General features: G+C 37.7%; 1 protein-coding gene across 6 annotated transcripts in view; it reads right to left on the bottom strand.

The window, feature by feature from the left end:
- Window positions 1-213: 213 nt before the first annotated feature.
- Window positions 214-15562, bottom strand: part of LOC134344113 (LIM domain-binding protein 2) — a 555808-nt gene continuing 540459 nt past the window's right edge. For 3 of the 6 annotated variants that reach the window (XM_063043398.1, XM_063043400.1, XM_063043404.1), the window contains one exon: window positions 215-1000. In XM_063043398.1, coding sequence (XP_062899468.1) covers window positions 770-1000 — 231 coding nt within the window. In that variant the 3' untranslated portion in view covers window positions 215-769. Of the gene's footprint in view, window positions 1001-15562 lie in introns of all 6 variants that reach the window. The other 3 variants (XM_063043401.1, XM_063043402.1, XM_063043399.1) reach the window with 2 other exon arrangements.

Genomic DNA, 15562 nt, shown 5'->3' with positions numbered 1-15562 from the left:
TGAATTAACAGTTGAGATTTTCTTTTGGCTTGGCTTGAAGACTTAGTTTCCAAGAACTCAGACACAGAATATTCATATCATCACTATAAATCTTGCATTTCTACACCTTAGTAATTCAAATATATTACAAGAGAAAGAAATAGAGGTGTCAGTTAACCAATCATATTACAATTTTTCAGCAAAAATATTGCACTCTATTTAATGAAAAATTTGACAATAGTGATTAACCACTGTCAGACAAGTGCATTCATGTTACCATTGTTTATTGGCACACTTAATTAATGGCAAAGCATACATAAAATACATCCGTATAATGACACAAAGACTTATTTCTAAATTTCACATTTTGTGCTGAACATTTATGTGAATGAAATTGTGTCTGCACTAAATCATCTTTTTCCCCTTATAAAAAGCTTACATAAATACACGAGCAAAAATTTGACCAGCATGGTTTCCTGCAAAACCTGAATATAAATGATCATCACTATCAGAGTCCCATGATAGTAACAGTTCAAACTCAGGAATAAATTCAAAGAAACCACAAACCTGTCATACTAAAATGCCCACAAAATATAATGGGTTGCATGGCTTATAATACCAGATCGAGTTTTTAAGCTTTGAATATGAACTTACTAAATCAAGTTAGGGGATTTAATATTTCAATACTGCTGAATGCAGACATTTTTAAACAAGAAATTTTGGGTTTCAGCCTGAATAAAGAAGAAAGGGAAAGCACAAAATTTTATAATAAAAACTGATACGTTCCTTTTTATTGAGAGGCCTGTGGTGTGGGATTTTCTGATTTACTCTCCTGACTAGATTGCGCTTTGCTGTTCCAGGGACTGTTACTTCCCAGTGCAGGAGAGTTATTGAAATCTTCCTCATCATCAATGCCATTTGCTGCATCATACTGTGTGTTCTCTAATCGAGTGATCAGTCGCTCATCCTCATCCCCGAACTCTCCGCCCATCAGTGTAGGTTCACCCACCACCATAACATCCTACAACAGATCAGACAATCATATAGTAAAACAATGAAGAGATTTTGTTTTCTTAACCAAGACTATTCACTATAATAGGATGAATATGGCAAATGCTTGCCTTATTCTGGTTATTAACTAGTTTAACAAAAACTTAAGATCGACAACAGTCTGACAACAAATCTCAAATCTGTTAACAAACTCATTACCTCTCATTTTTTCAAGACCTTATATATGAGAAGCTAATGAGTAAAACTGACACATAAAATTTAACTGTATCATTCTGAAGCAAAATCTGAACAAATATTGCACAGTGACCACTAGATGGTGTCCTTGTCCTGTTTATAAAGTAGGAAAAGCTTATTGAAACCATAGGGAACACATATTGATCAAACATAAACACAAATACAATTCCTGATTTACAACATATGGTTTCACTTGAATTAATCAAATTTTTACACTATATTATTTTTCTAAGTTCTTAAATTTCAAATGTTCTATGTAGAATGAAAACATGTAATCTGGGAAGTGCTCATGAAGTTCTCAGGTATCCACTGCATTCTTCCTATTCTTGTCAAAACCCCATGCACGCACACATGTGTGTGTGTATATATCATTAAACAATTAAACATTAACATGCAGGATATTATGTTAAACACTTAGATTGAATTACAATTTTTAGAAATGAGAACTTCATTCAGCTTTTGTTGCTAATGTCCTGTGATTTAACTATAAAGGCAAGGAAAGGTCAGATAAAACTTGATTGCATTTTGCATATATGCAGACTTAGGATTTATGGGACTACAAGGAGCAGATATGTTAAAGAAAATGTGTTGTGTACCTAAACCAAGAAGCTTTCACTCAAGTGATCATATTTTTAGTTCATTTCTATTGAGGAAATGATATTTTCTACATAAAAGTTTTTTGGAGATTACCTAAATAAAAAATGTAATTACACGGAATAAATAGTTTATAGCACATCAATTCTCAGTATCAAAATTCTCTGTAGGTCATCAGAGTAACAGTTTCATTTTTGGCTTTGGAAAGGTTACAGAAGTTTACTAGGACGTTGTTTGGATTAGAAGGTATGAACTAGAAGGAAAGGACGGACAAACATGAATTGTTTACTCTGGAGGCTGAGGGGAAACATGATAGAAGTTTATAAAATTGTGAGGGGCACATATAAGGTAGACAATGAGAATCTTGTTTCCAGGGTAGAAATGTCAAATACTAGAGGACACACATTATGCTAAGTGGAGAAAAATTTAAAGGAGATGCATAGGACAATTTTTTGTTAATAAAGAGAATAGTTAATGCTTGGTATTTCTGTCTTTTTTTGCACTAAGTTCTTTAATTTGCATCTCTCCCTCTCCCCCTCCCTCCTTTCCCACTGATTTGTATAATTTATATAACCTGCTGTGTGACCTACATGCTTGCGGTGCTGCTGTGTGCAAGATTTTCATTGCATCTGTGTCAAGGTGCACAGGTACCTCCCTGTGTTTGTGCACATGACAATAAACTCAACTTGAGTTGGACTTGAACAGGCTGCCTGGAGTAGTGATGCAAATAGATTTAATAATGGTCTTTAAGAGGCTTTTTGGTAGATAAGAGAATTGACGTGGAATGGAGGCTATGGATCACGTGCAGGCAGAAGAGGTTAAGTTTAATTTGGCGCACATATAATGGGATGAAAGGCCTGTTTCTGTGCTGTACTGTTCTATTTTCTATGAAATTGTAGTCTCTTGGATCAAATTGAGGTCATTCTATTGAAAATATCAATCATCTATTTTTGTTCATGGATGGATTTGTTCACACAAGCTATAAACTCTTTCCAAAGGAAATTCAGGTTGGCTCACTTTGGCATCTTAATGACTTATTTTAGTTTGGTACAAGTTGAGTACCCCGTATTCAAAATCCTTGGGTTCTGGATTTTGGATTTTGGAATGTATAATGAAATAGCTTGGGATCACAATCCTTTCTGACTCTGAATTTATGTGCTACTGGTGTAGTCTTTGTCTTCTACTTGTCCATCACACATCTGTAATTAACAGTAACAATTAATGAAAATTTAATGTGTGCAAGTTAACAAAAGCAGAACAGCAGCATCAGGAGAATACCTGAATCAGCTGTTGAACAATACCAAACTACAGCAAGTTTTCAGTCTCCACCTATAATGCCATGTTTTGATTAAACAGTTACGGTACATTATATTTGTATTTTACTTTTTTTTAGGTTCTATGTAAGGTATAAAAACAATTGGCATTGTAGATGTTCTGGTGTTAGATTTCTGTAATGAGACCTTTTCTTAAATTTCTGCAGCTAGCCTCCTGAATATTCATATTCACCTTCAATTTTCCATTCACTGAGATAGATCTTTGCCTGTTCATGTGTTCACTTCAACACTGATGATACACAATCAAGATATTCATTTTTGACTTTATGCAGCATTTTTCTAATTTTCTTTAACTCTGTTCATTACATGTGAGGTCACTTCTCAGAACTGCGCATCACCTGGGAATATCCCCAGTGCCTTATGGAAATTTGCTCATGTAACATCATGAGAGTACTGAAAAGATATTCGAAGTTTAGAGTTTTTTGGATTTTGGAATTTTGGATAAGGGGTACTCAGCCTGTATTTGAGGACAGGTCCATTTCATCTAACATCACTGCCTATAATATGTATTTAAAGAAAAGAATACCAAATAAAATCTATCAAAGATCTGTCTCAAAGAACTCCCACTCTACTATGATAAGAGTAACAATTCAGAGGGAAAAAATCCAAACCTATTCCCTCTAACCAATAAACTGTTTTATGTGATTTTTGTGTCATGGCTTTTTAATTATAGAAAATCCCACTGACTGAACTTCAATGACCAACTACTGGGATTTAAGCATACTTTATTGGAAGAACTATGAATCTTATACTGCTTTGTTTCTTTTTCTTATTGCCTTGTGAACTGTTCCTGATTCTCCTCATCCAAATACTGCTTGACTTTGATAATAACTATTACTTCATTTACGTACTTTTTTAAAACCATTTTTGGAAACAGCTTCCATTAGTGATGTGAATGTAAATCAATATTAATATTGCAGAGACTTCAGACACTTCAAAATTTGCAACATTCTCAGCAAATGAAACTGCATTGGAAATTTTCTCTTCCTTTTACATTTTTAAACAGAAACAGTTCAGCATTATCCCCTTTCCAATGAGTTACCGAATCACATGGCACAGAAACTAGTCCTTCAGCCCAATTTATACGTATCACATTTTATTCTCTTCACATTCCTATCAACAGTCTGCACATTGCAGACCACTCACCTACACACTAGAATAATTTACAGTGGCCAACCTATCTATCTGCACATCTTTGGGATATAGGAAGAAACCTATGCAGTCACATGGAAAAACCTGTAAAATCAGATAGATGGCAGGATTGAACCTAGGCTGCTGGAAATGTGAGGCAGCAGCTCAGTTAGCTGTGTCACCCAATGATGAACAATATAAATTTGGGAATTAAACCAGCACATGCAAAATACCCTACTACTCTATTTTACAGCTATGGATCGGGTTTTCCACTATGGGAAGGCAATATATTTCACTAAAATTTGAGTATTATCTATAGTATGATTAAAAACTGTTCCTAATGCAGCCAGAAACAGAGGCCTTGATTCTCCCAAACCCTCAAAAAAAACACTGTACATTTATACATGTTGCCACATCCCAATGAAAGGTCACATTGACTCCTTTCTCAAACTCTCCTTAACATTTCAGCCCCAAATTGAATGGCTGATAATGACGATTCCTGCTCCTATTCTATTTCATACAGAGGATGCTCACACTTGTTATGATGATCTTCTTCTATATATTCCTCTATTTTTTATTTCCATTGATTTAGAAAAAAATAATTTCAGATTCACAGCCAAAATAATAGTGGCATCTCTCTACATGTACCACCAGTCTTCAATTAAAGGAATGTCAATTAAGTAGATGCAAAAGGCAGTAGTCACAGTCTTGTTCCCAGAGTAAGGGAGTCTAAAGCTAGAACGCATTGATTCAAGCTGAAAGGAGAAATATTTAAAGAGGACCTGAGGGACAACGCTTTCACAGAGAATAGTGGATATGTGGAACAAGCTGCCAAAGAAAATGGTAGGCATGGGAACAATTACAATTTGGAAGGTACATGGATATGAAAGGTTTGAGTGATATGGAACAAGCTCAGGTAAACAACATGGCTGTCATAGACAAGTTAGACCAAAGGGCTTGTTTCCACACTTTGATTCTGAAGTGACACTGTGTCAATGCTTGGCACTAATATAATACTGAACAATTAACTTCCATTCAAAAGTCTGGAGCAATTTGTTCATGCACTTCATTAGGCAACGGGGGTGGTTAAAGCCACTCACAATCAGGTATTCAACATTAAATCAGTAAAATCAGGATTCAATTTCTAAATAGTTTTTCTGTTTCTGTGGAAAAGACAACATTTGTATGGATTTGCTTTCCTGCATTAGTGTTTTGTAGTTTAAAATAAGTAATGCAAATGGCCCAGCATGTGATCATAGAACTGGCAAGGATTATTAATTTTTTGAACTGCTACAAGTGTCCAGAAGTAAGATTCTGCATCTCTCTGGGAATGATTAACTGCTAACAGGTTTGTTTGTGTAAGCCTTCAGTCTGTTCCAAAAATTGGCAAGATGTTCAATTCTCTAGTCACCACTGATTGTTCCACTGCTTGATTCGTGTAATTAATTTAGGTAAAGTTTTTTTAATAAAAAATAAGATAACAATACACATACTGATGAGATAATTTGCATAGGTAATTAAGTCATTAGTAAAAACCTGCTGATTGCCAACAAGCCTTAAATTTACCATCTGTTACCATAGAGTCTGTCACTTATAAACATATTGGAACTGTACAACAATCTGTGCAGAAAATATTCCAATTTGGCCAGCTGTTAGAATAAAGAGTGTCAGCATGGAGGAAAAAAGCCTCTTGTTAATTACCAATGCACCAATGAGTAAAACTACTAATCTCATTAACAAAGAAAATCTCCTCCTGCTTGTGGGAAAACAAGCACTGTATCTAATGAGAATGATGTACTGGGATACAGAGTAACAAAGAAATGGTGTAAACAAAATGTCTCCGAGCACACACTGGAAAAACAAACAAGTACACAGAGGTATGTTTCCCTCAATACTACTGGCACCTGAACCAAATGATTCAAATGCATTTCCCCACAGAGAGCAATAGCACTGCCAGCAACTGAAGCTAAGAATAGAGTTGTTTTACAATCAGAAACCAAGATAACATCCTTCTTTTCTGGAATTTCTAATGACTCATGAGGAAGTACCATTTCCTTTTTCAAATAATATCAGGAGGCATCTAACAATGGAATTTCCAATCTTAAATCTTTCTTTATATCTGCAGTATACAGGCACTGAAATCCCAAACCTGCTTATAATTCTGCTTCTTCTAGTTAAGCTTAATGGTGGTCGGCAGACAACATAAGGTGCTTTACCACAACCTACTAAGCATCATTCACATGAAATATTTTTCTTCCACACAGTCTTCTTCCACCATCTCTTTACATTTGTGTCAGTACAACCTCACATAGTACTATGAGAATTAAAATCCCCTAACAATTAGCTAACAAGCTTCTACCATTTCGTAGTAGGGTTTAAACAAAGAAAAATAAAGAAAACAGAAAAAAACTATCAACTCTTCTCTGACCACTAGCTAACAAACTTCTAGCTTTCCACTGTAAAAAAGATAAAAAGAGGAAAAAAAGAAAAGAAAAAAACATGAAACTCATATAACCTAAATTAACCTCAACTGGCAACTTTCTTCCATCACACTTAATCAACACTGATAAGCTATCTGTTCTTATTCCACCATGAAACTCTTTTAAACGTTTAAACTTTACCCCTAACTAAACTATTTTAAACTTGGATACATCCAGATGTACTCCTGTAATTACTCCCAAAAGCCACTGTCATTCAATATAATTCTTTGGCTATATGAATTATATGGTTGGAGTCTATGTACTGCCCCTTCTGAGATATTTTCAGTGCTAAAAGATTGGTCATGTAGCAGCTGTATGTAAGGGGTAAAAAACAGTGTTGTAGACGTGATGGAGAACAGGATTATGGTAATTGTGGAGGGGAACATTAGGCCAAAATGTAGCAATTGTGGAGGGGAACATAGATCTGCTTATGCAGGGTGTCCTGTATATAAGAAAGCTGTGAGAGTGCAGCATGTTTAGGTAGAAAAATGAATTTCATATACACAGGCTCTTTAGAAAGTACAGAGGCTAGTGTCAATGGGACCTATTAATGTCCAGAATACAGAGATTAAGATTAAAGACTGTCATGAGCCTTGTGGCCCATCAGGCCGGTGCTTATGCTGGTTTCCATGGCATGAAGCGACTGACAGTATGAGACTTCCCACTGGATAGGACGCCAGTCTGTCGTGAGGTTAACCCCCAGTATTTTTGCCGGTACCCATTCTCAGCTGGGTAGACTGGAACATTGTGTGGTTAAGTGCCTTGCTGAAGGATACACATGCTGCTCTGGCCAAGGCTCGGACCCACGATCTTCAGATCACTAGTCCAACGCCCTAACTACCTAGCCACATGCCACACAGAATACAAACAGTCAACGTGTAAAATATATGATTTTATAACAAAAGGTACATCGATGTTGAAAAAATTTTTTTTTACTTTTATGGTAGATGTGGTAAATAGTATTGTGGTAATATAAATTCCTTCCTCCCATAGGTTTTTCACATTGTTTACTATCTTTACAAAACACCAAGAGTGCTCCATCTCTTAAAGGTCTTGCACGCACAGTATCTCCTAAAGCTTTTTTTCAAATCCTTAGATAAACTTATCCAATTGATATCAGAAACCAATTCACATTCAAACTCAGCAATACTTAAACTCATTCTTTCTTTTACTTAAATCCTGTCTACTCCCTTCATCACCAAACAATAAGCCATTACGTTCCTCAATTATTTTTCTGTTCCCCAGAAACCTACCATTCACCTTCCTCCGTACAACTCCATCACACTTAATCAACACAGAAGACTGCTTGACATCAAATTTCCTATTTGTGGGATCTTCCTAAGTGCTGATTGACTCCTGCTGTATCTCTAAAATAGAGGCAAAAGCATCTAACAAGCAAATGATTAAACATAAAATGTTTTGGGATGTCAAGTGGATGTAAGAAGCCCTGGGTAAATTCAACTTATTTTTTACTTTTGTATTTTCATCTTAAGTCCTTAAAATAGTTGTGTTCTTTTCTGCTTGTCCTCTTCCTCATTCTGCTTCTTGATGTAAATTAAGAGCATGTAACATTGTTTCTGTTGCCAATCCTGTGTTAAACTGGATTTACTTTGATTTTCTGCTTTTGGAAAAGAGGAAACATTGATAATGCACACTACATTTATTTCTAAACTAGCCGTTTGCAGGAAAAGGCAATGCACAAGTTCTGTTCCTGTGTATGAACACCACACAGTTACATTGTTAGAAGGATTTGTGTAGGGAAATTTTGGTGTTGACATTACATCATCAGGCAAAATAAGTTGGCATTATACCTAAGTTTATCCGTAAGTCAAAGTAGTACACAGGATTTGTCAAAACATTTTTTCTCTATATTGTTACTTAAATTTCCAAACAGTATCAATTGCAAGGGAGCTGCTTTCAGAGTTGACATCAACACCAGCACTGTATACATAACCTTCTTGAATCCTTTAAAGTTGCCATAGCTAAAACCATCTTTTCCTTAGCTCTTTAAATTTATCTGCCATTTTTGTCTCAATCTAAACAGCCAACTAGGAGATTTTGTTTTTTTATCAAAAGAAAGAATCTATCAGTTCCTGCTCCCAGCTGAGGTTCCTATAATCATGATTTCAAGTGTTCACAGTGAATCATTGGTTAGTTTCACCTTCTTTAATGATCATGTCAGCTGTGCATAGGAGCTTTTTGTATCCTAATTGTAACTGGGAAACATAACCAGAACTATAGCCCAGACTATTAAACCACTCTCTTGGATGTATTGCTCACTTTAATCTCATCTCTTACATTGTTATTTGTCTCCCTGCTTCTTGTTTACACTGTCCATATTGTGTTACAAATTACATTCTCTAAACTAATTCCATCTGTACAACAACTGGGGATGAATTTTCTGCCCACTGACTGTGAACTGAAAGGGAGGGGGAGTTGCATTACTTTTGCAGCCACAGGAAGGAAAGTTCTTACTGATGGCGTGCCCAGATTTCATCATTATTGGACTACCCCAGAGACAAGTAAACAGCGGGAATGTTATCAAAGGATAAATCTATATACAATTTAGAACCAGCATACAATCTAGGATATAAGGTTTCAGTCAAAATTGGATGGACTTCCAGAGATGGTCTTGCATTTCTTTGTAAATTGGGAATAATGAAGAATTGGTAAAAAGGGGTTACAAGTGAACAGGCTGAAGATATAGAACTGGGGAAATAACTTGGCTTAATTAATTACTTGTATTTTTAATGTGTATCTAACAAGAAATATGGTGCCTGAGATAAAGGTGATGTAAATTTTAAAAGCTTTGACATTTCAGGTTGATAATCATATAACGGGACTGGGGAAGTTCTGATAAAAAATCATCAACATGAAATGTCTGCATTAACCATAATTCCTCAAATTCCCTTAATACCTAAATATTTATTATTGCCTGTCTTGAATATACCATTTAGCAGAATCTCCACAGCCACATGAGTTGCGAGTGCCAAAGATACCCTGTCCTCTGAGTAAAGAAGTTTCTTCTTATCTCTTCTGATTGGCCGACTCTTCATTTTTGAGATGGTAGCCCATTTCAAGGCCTTCCAGCTACTACAGCCATCGACTAAACATTAACCCTGTAAAACCTTGTAATAATTCTTTATGTTCATTGAAGTTGCTTCACTAGAAAGAGGTGATATAGGATCGGAAGGTGCAGAATCTTTATGGGTTGAGCTAAGAAATAGCAGGGGTAAAAGGACCCTGATGGCAGTTATTTTTAGGCCTCCAAACAGCTGCAGGGATGTGGACTACAAATTACAACTGGAAATAGAAAAGGCTTGTCAGAAGGGCAGTGTTATGATAATTGTGGGGGATTTTAACATGCGACTAGATTGGGAAAATCAGGTCAGCACTGGATCTCAAGAGAGAGAATTTGTAGAGTGTCTGCAAGATGGCTTTTTAGAACAGCTTGTTGTTGAGCCCACTAGGGGATCGGCTGTACTGGATTGGGTATTGTGTAATGAACCGGAGGTGATTAGACAGATTGAGGTGAAGGAACCCTTAGGAGGCAGTGATCATAACACGATTGAGTTCACTGTGAAATTAGAAAAAGAGAAGCCAAAATCTGATGTGTCGGTATTTCAGTGGAGTAAAGGAAATTACAGTGGCATGAGAGAGGAACTAGCCAAAGTTGACTGGAAAGGGACACTGGCGGGAAAGACAGCAGAGCAGCAGTGGCTGAAGTTTATGCGAGAAATGAGGAATGTGCAAGACAGGTATATTCCAAAAAAGAAGAAATTTTCAAGTGGAAAAAGGATGCAACCATGGTTGACAAGAGAAGTCAAAGCCAAAGTTAAAGCAAAGGAGAGGGCATACAAGGAAGCAAAAATTAATGGGAAGACAGAGGATTGGGAAGTTTTTAAAGCCTTACAAAAGGAAACCAAGAAGGTCATTAAGAGAGAAAAGATTAACTATGAAAGGAAGCTAGCAAATAATATCAAACAGGATACTAAAAGCTTTTTCAAGAATATAAAGAGTAAAAGACAGGTGAGAGTAGATATAGGACCAATAGAAAATGATGCTGGAGAAATTGTAATGGAAGATAAGGAGATGGCAGAGGAACTGAATGAGTATTTTGCATCAGTCTTCACTGAGGAAGACATCAGCAGTATACCGGACACTCAAGGGTGGCAGGGAAGAGAAGTGTGCGCAGTCACAATTACGACAGAAAAAGTACTCAGGAAGCTGAATAGGCTAAAGGTAGATAAATCTCCTGGACCAGATGGAATGCACCCTCGTGTTCTGAAGGAAGTAGCTGTGGAGATTGCGGAGGCATTAGCGATGATCTTTCAAAAGTTGATAGATTCTGGCATGGTTCCGGAAGACTGGAAGATTGCAAATGTCACTCCACTACTTAAGAAGGGGGCAAGGAAGCAAAAAGGAAATTATAGACCTGTTAGCTTGACATCGGTGGTTGGGAAGTTGTTGGAGTCGATTGTCAAGGATGAGGTTACAGAGTACCTGGAGGCATATGACAAGATAGGCAAAACTCAGCATGGATTCCTTAAAGGAAAATCCTGCCTGACAAACCTATTACAATTTTTTGAGGAAATTACCAGTAGGCTACACAAGGGAGATGCAGTGGATGTTGTATATTTGGATTTTCAGAAGGCCTTTGACAAGGTGCCACACATGAGGCTGCTTAACAAGGTAAGAGCCCATGGAATTACGGGAAAGTTACATATGTGGGTAGAGCGTTGGCTGATTGGCAGGAAACAGAGAGTGGGAATAAAGGGATCCTATTCTGGTTGGCTGCCGGTTACCAGTGGTGTTCCACAGGGATCAGTGTTGGGGCCGCTTCTTTTTACATTGTACATCAACGATTTGGATTATGGAATAGATGGCTTTGTGGCTAAGTTTGCTGATGATACGAAGATAGGTGGAGGGGCCGGTAGTGCTGAGGAAACGGAGAGTCTGCAGAGAGACTTGGATAGATTGGAAGAATGGGCAGAGAAGTGGCAAATGAAGTACAATGTTGGAAAGTGTATGGTTCTGCACTTTGGCAGAAAAAAATAAACGGGCAGACTATTATTTAAATGGGGAAAGAATTCAAAGTTCTGAGATGCAACAGGACTTGGGAGTCCTTGTACAGGATACCCTTAAAGTTAACCTCCAGGTTGAGTCAGTAGTGAAGAAGGCGAATGCAATGTTGGCATTCATTTCTGGAGGAATAGAGTATAGGAGCAGGGATGTGATGTTGAGGCTCTATAAGGCACTGGTGAGACCTCACTTGGAGTACTGTGGGCAGTTTTGGTCTCCTTATTTAAGAAAGGATGTGCTGACGTTGGAGAGGGTACAGAGAAGATTCACTAGAATGATTCCAGGAATGAGAGGGTTAACATATGAGGAATGTTTGTCCGCTCTTGGACTGTATTCCTTGGAGTTTAGAAGAATGAGGGGAGACCTCATAGAAACATTTCGAATGTTAAAAGGCATGGGCAGAGTGGATATGGCAAAGTTGTTTCCCATGATGGGGGAGTCTAGTACGAGAGGGCATGGCTTAAGCATTGAAGGGCGCCCATTCAGAACAGAAATGCGAAGAAGTTTTTTTCGTCAGAGGGTGGTGAATGTATGGAATTTGTTGCCACGGGCAGCAGTGGAGGCCAAGTCATTAGGTGTATTTAAGGCAGAGATTGATAGGTATCTGAGTAGCCAGGGCATCAAAGGTTATGGTGAGAAGGCGGGGGAGTGGAACTAAATGGGAGAATGGATCAGCTCATGATAAAATGGCAGAGCAGACTCGATGGGCCGAATGGCCTACTTCTGCTCCTTTGTCTTATGGTCTTCTTTTTCTTCTAAACTTTAGAGACTATAGGTCAAATCTGTTTAATATCTTCTCATTTAAAATCCACCATGCAAGAAACTAATCTAATGAACATTTTCTATACATCCTCTTCTGCAAATACATCCTTGACTCTTGTATTCATATAAACTCTTGTGATAAAAGCCAACATACTATTTGCATTCATAACTCCTTGTTGAACTTGCATGTCAACTTTTAGCGATTTATGTACAAGGATAACCAGATTCTTTCGAACACTAATACTTTTCAATCTCTGATCATTTAGGAAATGCTACCTTTCTGTTTTTTTCTACCAAATTTGGTGGCACGGAGGTGTAGTGGTTAGTGCAATGCTATTTCAGCTCCAGATGTTGGAGTTTGGAGTTCAATTCCGGCATCATCTGTAAGGAGTCTGTATGTCCTCCCCATGGTACAAGTGAGTTTTTTCTGGGTGCTCCGGTTTCCTCCCACATTCCAAAGACATACCGGTTAGTAGGTTAATTGGTCATTGTAAATTGTCCACGTGAATAGCCTAGGGTTAAATTGGGGGTTGCTGTGCGATGTGGCTTGAAGTGTTGGAGCCATTCCTCCTTGTACCTCAATCGATAGATAAATAGAAAGATAGATAAATTAATTAATTGGATTACTTAATATTTTTTCCACATTATATTCCATCAGCCATGTCCTTGTCCATTCACTTAGACTGTCCACATCCCTTATACCCTCTCTGCATCCTTCTCACAGCCCACACTGCTACCTAGCATTTACCATCACAAAGTATGAATAAATTATAGTTGATCTTCTCTCCTAAATCAATGATACAAATTCTGAGTAGCTGAGGCCACTGATTGCACAGTTCATATGTCTTCCAAATCAAAACTGACTAATTTATTCCCAGTTTCTATTTTCTGCTCATTAATGAATTTTAATCCCATATGAGTATATTATCTGCTATCCTATACACTCTAATGAAAAAACAGAAAATTCAAGAAAAATCTCAGGAGGTTAAGTGATATATGTGTAAAGAGATACAGTGAATATTTCAACTCCAAGATGTTCATGAGAACAGAGAATGAGAGGAAAATTAGTTTTCAGTAGTAGAAAAAATGGGGAGGGGTGGCTACAATGACGGACTTTGCAATTATTTAGACCTTCTGCACAAATGCCTTTGAAATGTCTTCTTTCTTCCTGAAGTGTGGCTTCCTTTTATTATAATGCACTAAGCCCTTGACCATGTCTCATCTATTTCCCACACCTCTGTTTTCACCCACCCTCTCCTGTATGGAGCAAGAACAAAGCTTCCCTGGTATTCACCACCCATCCCTATTCCCACCAGCCTCTGTATTCAATGGATCATTTTGAACAAATTCTGCTAGCTCCAACAAAACTTCACTAACAGACACAAAGTCTGCTCCCCTCCATTCAGCATTTCAAAGTAATGCCCCCTTTTGTAACTCCCAGGTCAATTTTCCATCCCATTAACTGCTCCCAGTCTCATGGCATTTCCCCATATACTGTAACTGCAAGATAACCTGTCCTTTCACCTCTTCCCTATCCACCATCCAGGGACACAGATAATCTTTCCAACTGAAGTTCTGATTGTATTGTATTTAGCTTTCAAAATGTAATTTATTTTACATTGGAAAATCTTGCTTGGTTTGAGAGGAACTGCAGATTCAGACATTTGGTGTGTGTGTGTTCGGCTGAGGAGCAATCTGTATCAAGTTTAATATCACCGGTATATGTCATGAAATTTGTTAACTTAGTGGCAGCAGTACAATACAATACATGATAAATGTAGTAAATCAATTACAATAAATGCATTTATGTACATTAAATAGTTAAATAAAAATAGTGCAAAAACAGTAAAAAAAAAATGAGGTAGTGTTCATGGATTCAATGTCCATTTTGAAATCAGACAACAGAGTGGAAGAAGCTGTTCCTGAATCACTGAGTGTGGGCCTTCAGGCTTCTGTACCTCCTTCCTGATGGTAACAATGAAAAGAGGGCATGTCCTGGGTAATGGGGTCCTTAATAATGGACACTGCCCTTCTGAGGCACATGGTGTGAAGCTACTAACTGGAGGATTATGACTGAACACTAAGCCAGAATGCTGCCTAAATGTTACAAGCAGTCTTCTACAATGAGAGAGAAAAAAATAAATCAGGTGATAACGTAGCAGAGCATTTGTATCTAGTCCGCAGGAGTGACCCTGCATGGCCAGTCACCGGCCAATTTTATTCACCATTCCACTTCCACTTTGATCTTTCTGTCTGTGCCTTCCGCACTGTTCCAGCAAGAGTAATCTAAGCACATCACAGTCTTCCAATCCAAAACTGACTGGTTTATTCCAGTCAGAATCAAATTTCTCAACTTTGATCAAATTTCTCAACTTTAGGTAACATGCTGTTGCTTTCTGTCTTTATCATTGACCACAAATGGCTTTCACTGCCAGTCATCCATCTGTGATTTTGGCTCCTTTTTTCCCCTCTCCCTTCATACTGCCTGGCCTGCTGGGCCTCTCCCACAACCTTATCAATGGTAACAACAGAGACAAAGATGGATATACATTTATCTTTATTTATTGTATTTGCACGTTCATAGAAACATAGAAAACCTACAGCACAATACAGGCCCTTCGACCCACAAAGCTGTGCCGAACATGTCTTTACCTTAGAAATTACCTAGGGTTACCAATAGCCCTCTAGTTTTCTAAGCTCCATGTAGCTATCCAGGAGTCTCTTAAAAGACCCTATCGTTTCCGCCTCCATCACCGTCGCTGGCAGCCCATTCCACACACTCTGCATAAAAAAATTACACCTGACATCTCCTCTGTACCTACTTCCAAGCATCTTAAAAGTGTGCCCTCTCGTGCTAGCCATTTCAGCCCTGGGAAAAAGCCTCTGACTATCCACACAATCAATGCCTCTCTTCATCTTATACACCTCTATCAGGTCACCTCTAATCCTCCACTG

Source organism: Mobula hypostoma, chromosome 3 (assembly GCF_963921235.1).
Source record: "Mobula hypostoma chromosome 3, sMobHyp1.1, whole genome shotgun sequence".
Classification (NCBI taxonomy): Eukaryota; Metazoa; Chordata; class Chondrichthyes; order Myliobatiformes; family Myliobatidae; genus Mobula; species Mobula hypostoma.
The sequence above is the reverse complement of the archived record's forward strand: the minus strand, read 5'-3'. Positions and strand labels throughout refer to the sequence as shown.